This window comes from Rhinolophus hipposideros (assembly GCF_964194185.1).
Source record: "Rhinolophus hipposideros genome assembly, chromosome: 24".
Classification (NCBI taxonomy): domain Eukaryota; kingdom Metazoa; phylum Chordata; class Mammalia; order Chiroptera; family Rhinolophidae; genus Rhinolophus; species Rhinolophus hipposideros.
In genome coordinates this window covers 8216367-8230011 of record NC_138070.1, presented here as the reverse complement: position 1 = coordinate 8230011, position 13645 = coordinate 8216367, and the positions used below count along the sequence as shown (strand labels likewise).

The 13645-nt window shown below is 55.6% G+C and overlaps 1 protein-coding gene across 4 annotated transcripts in view; it reads left to right on the top strand.

The window, feature by feature from the left end:
- Positions 1-13645, top strand: part of RBM19 (RNA binding motif protein 19) — a 133184-nt gene that overhangs the window by 76148 nt on the left and 43391 nt on the right. For all 4 annotated transcript variants that reach the window (XR_013992505.1, XM_081037301.1, XM_081037300.1 and 1 more), the window contains one exon: positions 8513-8618. Coding sequence is in view for 2 of the 4 variants with exons in the window: in XM_081037301.1 (XP_080893427.1) it covers positions 8513-8618 (106 nt within the window). In the remaining 2 variants the exon portion in view is untranslated. Of the gene's footprint in view, positions 1-8512; positions 8619-13645 lie in introns of those variants that run through there.

Genomic DNA, 13645 nt, shown 5'->3' with positions numbered 1-13645 from the left:
GTAGCAGTTCCCCACTGCATAGTCACCAGAGATAGACAGGTTTCACCTGAGTGTTAAAGGCAACGGCCTTTCACCTTACTGTGTGTGCTCAGGCCTTCCATGATGACAGGCTTACTTTTTTTTCATCTCCCAAATTGTATTCCCCAATTGTGTTCCGTGGAAAACCAGCGTCCTGAGAGATGCTAATAGGTTTTCTTATTTGGGGAAGAAGGGTTCTGTGGTCCGATGAGTTTGAGAAACATTGTGTCTTCTTTCTTACTGTTCCAGATAGATACTCTGTGTGCCTAATATCTTAAAGGCACTGACAAGGTCTGCAGCAGAGAAGCTCACTGATCTCTGTTTAACTAGATGTCTCCCAAACTTATTTAATCCCAGAAGCCTTTTTGCACAAAATATCTATGAACACCTTTCAGAACAAGTTTGAGAAATACTGTTTTTTTAAAAAGTTACCTCGTGTGTTAAAAACTATTTTTATGACATTTTCTGCCTGAGGACTACACTCGGGTCCAGCAGACAGTGTCTATCCCGAAGTTGCTTCTTCAATCCTTCAGCCCCACGCAGGTGCGCCCCCTCTGGTGCCGAGCAGCGTTTAAGGGCACAAGCTTAAGAACTTCATCAGTCCCAGGTGTGAGTCCTGGCGCTGTTCTGGCAAATCTCTTAAGCAGCCTGTGCCTCAGTTTCTCCATATGTAAACTAGATGCATCATCCCTGCCTCACAGGATTGCCAAGGGTGGCGTGAGGTTATACGTGGAACACACTGAGAACAGTGCCTGCCCTGTTGAGTGCCCTCAGAGTGGGGGCCTCCAAAAAGCGCCTGTGACAACCGGGGGGGGGGGTGCAGGAGGAAAATCCTAGCAATTCCGTCTCTGTTTGTGTTTTAGCTCATCCTGTTACATTTTCTAATTTTTAAATATTTAAAGATGAACACACGCAGTGAAACAGTGGTGCTTATAGCCATCATGTGTAACTGACAAGTGTACATATATTGGGGACGAACGCCCAAAACTATTTTACTGAGGATGTGCCCCAACCCCAGGGGAAAAACTGGAAAGCCACCAGCTTACAATCATCAAAAAAGAGGCTGTGCCCCATGGAGGCCAGAGAGTGTCTGGTTGCTTTTCTTTCCCAGCACAGAGCTCTGTACCTGCACACGGGACGTGCTCGGGAAGTAGTTGTGGTGTGAAGGCAGGGTGCATAGGACCTGAAGGACAAGGCACGTTAAGATTGCTGCCATGCCTCAGATCTAGGTCTGGGTCGTGGAGGAGGTGAGGGCCGTGCATTCGGTGCCTGTGTCCCCACAAATGGGTCCACGCCTGGAGTAGAGGCTGGGGGGGCAAAGTGTGGTGGCAAGACCCTGTCTGCCTTCAGGTCGCTGAGAAGCCCGCCTTATGTGAACACAAGCAGCCGAGGAGGAAGCAGGCTGCAGGGGGTCAGGGGAAAGGGCAGAGAGGCCCAATCTCGGGTAGTGAGGAGGTAAGGGGGATTCCATCACTTTGGAAGCGGAGGACCCTTCTAATCTCTTAGAACCAAATCGGAATGAAAGGTGAATGTGGAGGTGCCGCACAGGCAGCGTGTGTTGTATTTGCATGTCTTGTATTTGTTGACACCGTGGTTAAAATGTTTTGACCTGGTCACCAGTATTTTAAAGTCTCATTTCTCAAAAGAATCTGGATTGCAGTCCTCTTTAGAAGAAAGCTCTGCCAATCCTGGGCCCAGATGTCCACTGGCCGTCCAGACTGGGGCTGCGCGGCGGCTGCGCCCTCTGGTGGAGCAGTGGGCCTCAGCCTGAAGCAGACGGGCTCCCCTGCAGGGCTTGTTGCAACCTGGATTGCTGAATTCGTACCCACCACCCCAGCCCCCAGCACCCCCCAAATGCCTCGAGCTTCAGATTCAGAGAGCTGGGGAGGGCCAAGACTTTGCATTTCTGACAAGCTCCCGGATGACACTGACGCTGCAGGTATAGGGACCACACAGAACTGGAACGTTTCTGCCATTTGTTCCCAGCTCTCTCGGCACCCTTCCCTCCTCTGTCTGCCTCAGACATCTTTGACTTGGGGGTCAGCATCCTGGCCCTTCTGTTGACCCAGCTCTGGCACGTCTCAGAAAGCCTTCACACCTCTCTTTCTCCCTCTCTCAGTCCAGCCTGAAAACGACTCAGCCAGTGTCACCCGACAGTGAGGGCAGGGCCAGGCCAGGAGCTTCCATCTGCCACTGCAGGTCCCCTCCGCCAGAGCCTCTGAGGAGAGGCTGGGTTCTGCCTGGAACGCAGGCCCCACCGATTCAGAGATACCATTTAAGTGTTCTTCCCCAAGATCCCTCATCTAGAAAATGAGAGGGTCACACTTGCCTGGAAAGGACCCATGAAAGGCTATTGAGAAAAGCTAAACGCTGTCCCCCTCACTTTTTCTCTCACTTTCTTAGAAACCAGGTCATTTTTCAGCCTCTGAGAGGCAAAAATGAAAGGGAGCCTTGCGCTGATGGTGATAAGGTAACCTTTCTACATCCGGCTCTCACCGTGATGAGCCGTGAGTAATTGGAAAAGTTCAGTCTAAAAGGCACTCTTTAAAAAGAGAGCAAGAGGGAACAAAAGAGAAAGGAGCTCCACAGGAACTACGCCTCCATTAAACCGCTCCCAAAGCCATCCCCCTTGGGCAGGGTCCACCCGACTCAAGAGCTGATACACTCAGCAGTGTGACCTCCTGGGACAGTGGAAACAGCCCACCGAGAGCCCCTGCCCATGCCAATATCTTGGCCAGGGTTGTCTAGAAGGAACCATGTCTTTTCTCTCCTGCTCAGGAGGGTACAATGGTGAACCCTGTTGTCGAGGCCCCAGGCCCTTGGGGAATCATCGAGCCAGGCCCCCTCTTTGCCTCAGTCACATGGCGGCTCTGTAAACAAAGAGGGACATGAGGCGGGACACTGGACAAAGCCGCTGCCAACTTGCCATGATCCCTCACCCAGTGGGAACTGCTCCATGGGTCCATGGGTGGACCCTCCTTTAGGATGGTGCGCGCAGAGGGGAGAGCAGTGAGCAGAGGTCAGAAGCCCTCAGCTGTAGCCCCTACACAGGTCAGATAAGGGGTTTTATCCCAGAGTCCTCTTGTGTCTCAGGGACAGAGCGGGGCCCACGGTCTGCCTGCCATCTCTTCCCTGCCAGGTGAGGGAAGGTCCCCTGAGAACAAGGTTGATGTCTGCCGTGCCCTTGACTCCCTCCCAGCACCCTGTATACAGGGGCCTCGTGGAGACCTGGGGAAAACCGCCCACTTGGAGTCCAGCTCAGGCGTCTCACACATCACACAAGGTCACATCTGTGTGACCTTGCCCAGTTCACCCCCGTGGTAGGTAATGACTCGCCGAGTGACCTTGGGGAAATCAGGTAACTTCTTTGAGCCTCAGTTTTCTCCATCTCCATAATGGGAATGGCAGTGCCTAGCTCCTAAGGCTGTCGTGAGCTCACCCTCCGCAGACCCGCTGCCGGGCACAGAGCACTGAGGAAGCCCCTGGGGAATGGACGGATATGTTGTGTGGGTGTTGGGAAATCGTGGTGCATTTGAAAGGCTTTTTAATGCCAAGAGATTTAGCCTTTTTTCCTTACCTCTAGAAGGAACAAAAAGCCTGTGGTTTATTCTTATCACAAAACCACCCCTTCGTCTTGTGCAGACCACATTGTTGTTCTGGCTCTCAGTCCCTTGGGTGGCAGCTGATGTTTTCTTCCGTCAGCCATGCCTGGAGTGCAGGTGGAGAGGAGTCGTGCCAACAGACTTCCCCACATGACTCGGCACTTCTGCTGGGACTCTAGTTGCCTTCGCAGATCCAAATAGGAGAGTGATAAGCATTTGTGTCCTGGGAGCAGAGTGGCCTAGGCTCCTCAGGGCATGCCCGACCCCCACTTGGTGTTGGCATGCGGGCTAGAGGGTTAGGCTGGCCTCCCTGCCTGCTCATTAAGCCCCCAAACCCAGGCACCAGAGCAGCTGCAGAATTGTCAAGCTAGGAATCTCTGGAGGGTCCTCTCTGTCTCCCCCTCAACTTCCCGCTCCCTTCCGTCCCCCCCGAGCCCATCACGACATGCGAGGAGGAGAGAGGATGATTCATCCCTTTTCATAGCAGAGTCAAAGACCCTGAGCAGTTGTCATCCAGGGGTTTGGTCGGGGGCCCATAGCGTGCCCCGAGAGAGGCGGCCCCCACATGCACACAGGGCACACACACGGATTGCTCTGCGTTCACGCCTGTGTGCAAACACAATTTGCATGTCCAGACTTGTTTATGAGGGCTGGGTATAATTGGCTTGCCGGTCTCAACACCTCGCACCTCCCTCCCAACCCCCTCCTCCCCCGCGCACCCTCCCACCTGCACACACCTCAGAAGAAATTAGAAACGTGACAACAAACTCCAGTTGTCGAAAACCCACAAATCCACCCCCAGTCATGCGCAGTTGGTGTGGCTGAGGGGGTGGGCCTCGGCGTGGGGGAGTAATTGGTGAACCCGAGGTGAATGAAATAATTGGAAAAGTGAGGTGTGACTTTGTTACTGAAGTGTGAGCGTGGTGGGGGAGGAAAGGAGGGCCATGTTTAAAAGCCCGCTATGTCCTCTTTATTCACAGCTTCTGATACAGTAATTGCTATTTTGTGGTTTCTATTATCTACACAGTGGGGAGTGTACGCGTCTCCTTCCCCAAGCTACAGAGTCTGGGCTCGGTGGGGAGCTCCTGGGTGCCCTGTGATTTTCCTCCCTCTCTGGGCCTTGGTGGCCCTGCCCAGGCTCACCCAGGTGACAGCCTCGGTCCCGGCCGACTAGGGCTCACGCATAACTTCCTTCCAAAGCTGCTCTTAAAAATGGCTCCCTCGACTTGGCTGTCAGATAAGAACCTTAATAATGGCTGGTATTTATGTATCGCTTATCTCCAAGGAGCTAAAGGTACTTCATCGATTTTTCCCCCCCCAACCCCCTTTTTTTTTCCATTTTAATTCTCTTTCTTTATCTCTCTGAGATCATTAGTATCAGCCTTGTATTATTGTACACGGTCATATAGGAACCAAAGCCCTCCACTTCCCAGCATTGTTTCAGCCAGGAGGGAAAGCTTGCCCGGGTTGGAATCCCAGGCCGTGGGAACCTGGGCAGGTCACTTCACCCCGCAGGCCCTTGGTTTTCTCCTTTGTAAAAACAGGCGGTACCGCCACTGCCCCACAGCTGTTGCACCTGGAAACGATATGTTTAAAAGGCCTAGCCCGTCGCAGGCACTCTTGACAGAAGCAATGATAGTGTCTTGAAGTCTTAGCTGTTCATTTCGGGGCTTCACAGGCACCAGGAAGTTCCTTCTAAGATCTAACCCTAGTCTCCCAGCTGCTCCGTAGGCCCAGTTCTCTCTCGTCCTCTTCTCAGAAGGAAGGGGAAACAGCTCACCATCACCATTTCCCTGATCCCCTGAAGCATAATGGAATTTGGGAAGCTACTAGGGCCTTGGGACACAGCATTTCATTTGCCCTCCAGGGCCCTGCCTGGAACCCCAGACGGGCTGTGACCGCCCACGGCCACCCAGCTTCCTGGGACAGGATCCCAGCTCCGTCTTCCCCTGCCTGTGGTTCCTCATGACTCCAGAGTATCATGGCTCTCACTGCTGAGCTTTCAAATGCCACTTCTCCGGGCCACATAAGCACAGCTCCTTCAGCCTATCCTCATCAGCTTTTTTCTCTCCCTTTTAATTATTTTCCTCGCCTTTCTCCGGACCCTTAGCTGCTTGCCATGCACAGGGCATCCACAGCTTGCAGTGCACTGCAGAGGAGGAGGAATTAGCCTCTCTCTTTCCCTCCCTCCCTCCCTCCATGCCTCCCTCTGTCTCTCTCCCTGTCTCTCTCGCTCTCCCTCTCTTTCTTTCTCCCCGTCTCCCTGCCTCCCTCTCTGTCTCTCTCCCCCACAGGCACACACACACACACACACAGGCTGGCTCACCAGAAATTAGACAGGGCTAAGAAGAAATCCGGGCAGAGGCCGTGGAGATCACCAAGTGACAGGATTGTAGCTCGTGGGCAGAGGCAGAGGTTTGCACCTGGGGCAGATGGAAGGAATTGGGACTCAGTCAGCCTCCCTCGTCCTGGGGTCTTGGACAAGTCACTGGACCCCTCGGAGATCTTGTAGGGCATTCCTAGCCACCCCCACATGCAGCCTTCCTGCTGCACACCAGATGGGGCCCAGTTCAGAAAGAAAGAGACCCCATTCCTGAAAGTAGCCAGTCCCCTCCAGATAACTGAAGGGAGGCAAATATTGTGCAACAGAAAGAGAGCTTAACGTCAAACATACCCAAATTCACATTGTGGCCCTGCCACTTACTGGCAATAACTATTGCCACCCTCAGCCTCAGTTTCTACATCTGTAAAATGGGGGTGGTGAGACTAATAATGAACATTTGTGCTTTCTGTGTGTACCCCATGGCCTGTTTCCTGTACTTCTGATCTGAGTACAGATGTAACGTACCAGTGGGCCCGCCTATCTTCACGGCTACCCTTTTCTGGTTGGTTCATTCCAAAAATACCGTCAGGCGTCCACTCTGATCCAGACCCTGGACTCCTTGCTGCAGGTCTCATGATGGACAGAACAGAACTCGCAGAGCTGCATTCCAGCCCCAGGGGAAGGCAGACAGCTACACCACAGTGAGCCCTGGGTGCCAGCAGGGCATCCAGCCCAGACGAGGGCAGAGCCACACGGGCCACTCAGGCCAGCGCGGGTGAAGCCAAGGCCGGAAAGAGGCCGGAGGCTGGGGCAGGGGTGGAGAGTGGGTAGAGAGGCCAGCACACCGTAGGTTGTCTGTGATTGTGTCTGTACAGCACCTGGCGTGGCCCGGGCACACAGGAGGGCTCTCTCGGACCCGATCTGAATGCTTGCAGACTCCTCGGCCCTGGGGGCCATCGGATGTACCCTCCCTGCAGTCCCATGGCTCTCTGTAGAACTTAGAGCCTAGGGACCATTTGTCTGAAGGCAGCTACCAGGAAACTCAGCCATCTCCGCCCTCCCTACCTAAGGCCAGCCCTGGCAGAGGCTGGGGACGTCAATGGAGGAAGAGGCAGTGTGTCTGTCATGGGGCGCGCTGGCCTTTAGGTGGCAGAATAAAGCAGGGTTTGCAGGGAGAAAGCAGCTCTGCCACCTCATCTTCTTGTCCCCACCTGCCCAGCTTCTGGGCCCCAACCCGCCCCCTCCAAATGTGCCAGGAAGACTGACAGGGCTCTACTGCCCATCCTCTCCAGCCCCTCCCCACCCTGGGAGGCTGGCCTTGTCACCAGCAGCCCAGTTTCTGTCGCCTGCTCAGAGGCGCCAGGAGGGGGGAGCTGAGCTGCCGGGGAGAGCTCCGCGGAGACGTGCAGATTCATTTTGAGGACTCATAATGCCACATTTACACACCGTCCTGCCTTCAGAAATTGGGCTGGTAGATGCCTGGTCATGCTGGCAGGGCTGTGGGTTAACACCTCGGATTCAGCTTATATCATTTCACGAGAGCTTACGGCCTTTCCTGTGTTTTTTACCCAATCAGTCTCTGGCCCTGAAACATCCTAGACCGTCGGCGAGTGTGTGTGTGTGTGTGTGTGTGTGTGTGTGTGTGTGTGTGCCCAGCCGCTCGTACGTATGTGTAGGTTTTCAGATAAAATAATACCTCTCTTCAGATGCCGTGCACATCAAATATTTATCGGCAGCAGTTTGCACGTATATATTTGATAAATGGATGTTAGGACGGGGTTGGGGCAAGGGAGCAAGGCAGGAAAGCAAGGGAGGCCCGTTCCTTTTGTCCGGGAATTCCTCTGAGGTTTATTGGGGGCAGGGGCACGGGGGTAGGGAGAGGAGGGTCCCAGGGATGGCCCCGGCTGTGTACCTGTTTGATCCCTGTCGGGGGAGCCAAGCTATTTCCTCCTCCAGAGCTTTGCCTTGCTCTGGCTTAGCAGATATCAAAACGGAAGACTCCCTGGGGCTTTACAGGGAGTCGCTCATTCGAGCAAGCGCAGAGCGCTGAAGACACATCCCTGGTCCCGGGCCTGGCAAAAGAGGCTCATCCTGCTCGTTCAACGCAGAGCTCCGCCATGGGGTAGATTCAGGTGGGGAGACCCCGCTGACCCCAAGCCCGGGGCCTTGGCTGGCACACGTGAGCAGCCCCTCGCCTCCCCAGCCCGGCCATGCGTGTACAAGGCTGGACACCCCCTGCTGAATATTTACCCCCACAGGCTGGGGAGAACGAGTGTGCTGGCTGTCAGAGAAGAGCCGAAAACTGCTCGTCAGCATCTCCCACCGGATCTTTCCCTTGGTGCCCAGTGCGGGGGCCTGGGCCTGGAGGAGAGGGCCGCTTACATACACCCCAGAGCACGTGCTGGCCAGTCGGGAGCTGCCGCGCGTGTGTGTATGTGTTTGTGTGTACGCCCATGCACGTGTGCCCCTGCCAGCACTTCTGTTGTCTAACGGGAAGGAATGAGAGTATGACCCCCACTCCCTTTGCTGACATCAGTCTGAAACTCCCGTTTTTGCTGTTTGCTCCTAGCACCTTTGGGGAGCTGAAGACCGTCCGCTTGCCAAAGAAGATGACTGGAACAGGCACGCACAGAGGGTTCGGCTTCGTGGATTTCCTTACCAAGCAGGACGCGAAGGTGAGACCAGGATCCCCGCCCGCCTGTCCTCTCCTGTCTGGGCCCTTTGTAAGAGAAGCTGCAAAGCTCTTAACAGATGTGGGCGTGTTACCAACCCTGTACGGTCTGTCTCTTTTTTTGTCTCCCTGACCCTGCTAATACGCACAACATCCTTGGAAGAATAAACCCTGGGTTTTGTATTTGGAGGAAGGGGCAATTCTGTGACCTCCTCCCTTCCCCACGTCACATACACAGGGACCAGGAATACAAAGTGGGGAAGCAAGTGGGTTTCCCAGGCCTCCCGGGTCAGTCAGCAAGCTGCTCAGTCGTGAGCTTCCCCAAGGCCAGTAGCACAGGAGCTGCTGTGTGGAGGACGCAGGGGTTTAGGGGTCAGCGCTTGCCCAGGAGACTCTGAGGCATCCAGGGGGAGCTTGGGGGACACTTCTTTCCCTTCCTCCTTCCCATTGGGGACTGGGGCTTCTGTTTTGTGCTGGTTGCCGGTGAGGACGGCCTAGGCAGGTGCTGCTGTGTACAGAATCCCTCCAGGCTCCCTGGAGACATACAACACCCTTTATTTTTGTAAGCAAAGCAGCCTCTCTGAATTTGGGGCCTCGTTCTCACAGTGGATACGGACTTGGGTCCTTGCCCAGCCCAGTGGCAGGCGTGGAGGCAGAGGCTGTGGGACTGGGGTTCTGGCTTTGCCCCTGATTGCTGCCCTCACAGCACCAGGTCAGAATACCCAGAGGAGGGGACAGTGGTGCTGTCATTTGTCATCATGGGCTCCCTCCACGAGCCTGTACCTTTAGGCCACATCTCGGCTCTCTCGGCCTCGTCTTTCCTCGAGGGTACAATAAAGCGACGGCAGGGCAGGTCTCACTACCGGCTGGGAACCTCTCCATTCATCCCACCTCCAATGACAAGCAGAGTATTTGTGGGGATTGCACCCACTAGCCTTTAGCCAGAGGCCCAGTGGGTGGAGCCAAAGGTGACATCTCAGGGACACAGCTGCGGCCTTTGTGGGCCCTGGGAACGCGCGCAGGCAGAGGGGGCGCCCCCAGGACCTCAGGGAGCCTTGCCAGCCACCTTTGTCTCAGCGTCTTGAGCTCAAGTGCCTGTTTTGTTGACACGTGGCCACGTCTGTCCAGACATCTGCTCCTCTTTCTTCTCGGCTGGCAGGCAGCCTTTCCCTCACCTCCCATTGTGACAGCAGGGGCAGCACCCCGTGTGCAGCAGTCCCCCCCCCCCGCCTTGGCACTCAGCAGCAGGGCAGGCACCTTGGGGGTCCCCACATTGGTGCAGCGGGAAGCCGGGGGGACAGCCGTCCAGAGCACCGCTGGTGGCTCAGCTTTCCTAGCTACACCCTATGCCTCAGTTTCCTCATCTGTCAAACAGGAATGATAACAGGTCCCACGTCACAGGGTGAAGTCAGGTGGTACAATGAAACACTGGCACCGTTCCTGGCACACAGGTGGTCCTCCTTGTTTCTACCAGCCCAGGTCCCTTCAGAGCCGGGGGCCCTTGGTCCATGGATGGAGAGAAGAGCAACATAGGACAGTGTGGTCTCCCTCGTTCTACTGAGCTCTGGGCTTCTGAGGGGGTTGGGCCAGGAGGATTGTCAGCTGTTTGATAGCAGGTTTCCTCCATGAGATGATGAGTGGGGAGAGCGAAGGGGCACCCAGTCCCTGCCCCTGAGAAATGTCTCTTACTACCAGCTGTGAGAGCACAAGCTTTGAAGCCCGAGGTGTGGGGTGTGTGCTTGACTCCCAGGGGCCAGATAACGGAGTTTGAACTCTGTACTGCCACTCGCCTTGGGCGAGTAACTCCCTTTCCGTGTGCCTCAGTTTCCCCCTTACAAAATGGTGGTAGGATTTTCCTCGTGAGTGGTCGTGAGGTTTGGAGGAGGTGACATGGACAGTCTGTGGCCTGGACCCCAGGAGCTCTACCTGTTAGCTGTGATGAGGAAGATAATGGTGACAGTGGTGACGACCTGAGAAGTAGACGGGATGGGGAAGGAGCAGGGAGAAAAGGTGCCAGAGTTCCTTCAGCTAGAAGCCATCCTTCCACACCAGCCTCTCCAGCCCCGAGGTTGACGTCAGAGTTGATACGGCTCTCAGGGCCCAGAGGGTTAGACCAGGCATAGGCTCCCAGCCCTGAAATTCCATGCGCCCCACTGCCAGGACACAGCCGTCACGCAGACAGAAGCGGGGTTCTCGGGTACACAGGACAGCACGAAGGCCCGATTGGCCTGCACTCCACACGGAGACCAGGCTGCAGGTGTCGTTTCCGAAGCCAGCACAGCTCCTGGTGATTTATGCAGGTGGCTCCTCCCCGCCACCCTTCCCCGTCTTCGATTCTGGGCTCCTGGAGGTGACAGGGCACCGAAGACAGTGAGAACCCAACCCACAGCCCCTCCGAGACTGGCGCTTGCTGTCCCCCCACCCGCTGGCCTCCAACAGGCAGGGACCTGGCTCCAGAGCTATTTGTGGCCCCGCCGTCCCAGCAGCAGCTCTTCCCTGTCACCACGTGCACAGTCGGGACGAGGGCCCTTTGTGCCCGCCGCCGCCAAGCAAGCCTGCCTTCCACGAAGTCTGAACCCACCGGGAGTATCTCTCTCCTGCAAAGCTCCCTTTGCTCATTTCGCTTCCTGGAGAAGCGCGTTGCCTCTCCCTCTCCTTCTCCCTGTCTGTCTGAAGAACTTTATTGTCTTCCGAGTGGAACATTCAGCACTCTCCCCTGACCCACAGAGCCATACGCGCTGCATCCTGGTGAATAGAATTGTGAATATTGTAAATATCTAGTTAGCTCGAGGGTGGGCGTGAGTTACAAGAGGGTGAGCAATGCTGCACGGAGACAGTGAGTAAAAACAGATCTTTTTTTTTTTTTTTTTTTTTTTTTTGCCTCTGCAGAAGGCATGCGTGGGACTGCCAGGGCTGGCAGAGGCGCCTTCGTGACCCCCCGTTTCTGGCTTCCCCAAGCGGCTCTCCTCCTTTGGAAGCACTCTGGGGAAGGACACCTTTAGAAACCTTCCCAGGGCTCGCTGACACCCCGACCCGCTCACCTCCCTCACGCAGGGCTTCACTCCCATTTCCCACCATGGTGCCCTCCCTGAAGAAGTCGGTCCCTCTTTTGGCATAAGCAACTGCTTCTTGAACCTGGAGCTGTAAGCCTCCTGTGGGGGCCCCAAGCAGTCCTCAGAGGGGAGGAAGGGAGGAAGGGAAGAAAAGATAAAAGGGATTGGGCAGACGTGGGGAGAATGGCAGGGAGGGAGTAAAAGCTGGTCGTAGAAACTTGAGTCTGGAAAGCAATGGAGAAACTAATGGTTTGTGGGCAAGGCCCGTGCTGAGATTGGAGCCAGGTACGTTGGCTCCCAGTACAATGCTCTTTCCTGGCATCTCCCCATCCTCTTGGCCAACTTGCACAAGAGAGAATTCGGCCCCAGGCAGGTGCCATCTGTGTGCCCCTGCCCTCAGGGATTCTGAGTCTTCCCACCTTGCTCCGTGACCCCCACGCTCCACCCCACACGTCATCAGGAACTCCGTTATCTGGCAGGCCCTTTGGGGTCCAGCATACACCCGCAACTGGGAAGCCAATCGAGCACGAGGCTCTGAGAAGGCTGTTGTGGTCGCGCTCAGAGTAACCAGGCAACTGAGGACAATGGCCCGAGGCCCCCGCGACCCGCAGTGCTGGCTTTGTCCGTGACGTGGACACCGCGCGCATTGTCTCATCCCAACCTGCGGCAGCCCCGGGAATCGGGCGGGAGGTTTGCATAACTGCCTTCCCGATCCTCCAAGCATTTGCTAGGCTCCCTCTGCCGCCACTGCTGGGCCCCAGCAACCAAGGGGAGACCTGGGTCTGCAGTGGGGACGCTGAACTGGGTGTGGGGCCTATCTGTCCTCGTCACAGGCTCCTTGAGCTGCATATTCTCCCAACCTAGGACATCCTGTCAGCCCCCGATGTCCCAAGCAGAAAATGGCATTCCTTGGTAAAGTGCCGGTTCTCTAAAGCCCTAGGTGTGATGATGGCGTATTTTTCAAAGAACCTTCCCCCACATGGCGGAGCGAAGTAGGGGGTAGGTAGAGGCTGATGAGGGCAGACAGGAAGTCCAGGAGTCGAACACATCCCGAATGCAGCGGCCTTCTTGGGAGCCCCGGGTCTGCACCTTCGTGCGTGGCTGCCCGCGGTGTTTCAGGCACCACATGGCCCTCTGGGTCTGGTGATGTTTCTGGATGGGCAGCATTTTTGCGTTGATAAAAACTATCAACTTCTAAAAGCCGGTGTTTGGCAGGGGCAGTGTTGGGCATTTGTGTAGGTAATTTCTAATCCTCCAGGGACTCTAGGAGACTAGGGAATAGGAAGCCCCATGACAAACGGGAAAACTGAGGTTCAAAGGGATGAAGTCACTTACCTGGGTCGTACAGCCCGTGCTGGGCGGGGCTGGGAAACCACCTGTGTTCATCTGACTCCAAAGCCCCTATTGAGGACTTCCTCCCTCCCTGCATTCATTTATCCCTTAAACGGAGGGCCAGCCCCCTCCTCGTTCCACCACACCCATCACCCAGCCCCAACACTTCACCAAAGAAAAGCACTCAACTAACGAGTGACATTTTGGAAGAAGACCCAGAGGATGCTCCTTAAAACATCTTGGGAACAAGCCCGGGATGAAAACAGCTCCTCCGGGGCTCCAGAGGAGGATTGGTCCCCCACCTGTGCCCACTCTGTCTCCTTCCAACCCTCGCCGCCCACGGGACAGCCTCGCCTCAGAGGCAGCAGCATTCTACCTGGACAGGTGACCTGGAGTTCCCCCCAGGTGTGTCCACCCCCATTGGCCGAGAGGCCACCAATAGCCACTGGAATCCATGTAGAAGCCGCCGCCTCCTCTCTCTTCACCCAGATCAGGCTGGTCACGGAGGAAAAAGGGAAGGGCCGCACGGAAGGGTAGGGGTGCAGCTCGGACACTGGAACGTTAACTTCTTCCCCTGCGTGCGCCTTTAATTCTTCCTTCCCCCAGCCTGCCGCCCCTTTGTACTTCTGCAGTTGCAGCTGTTTTT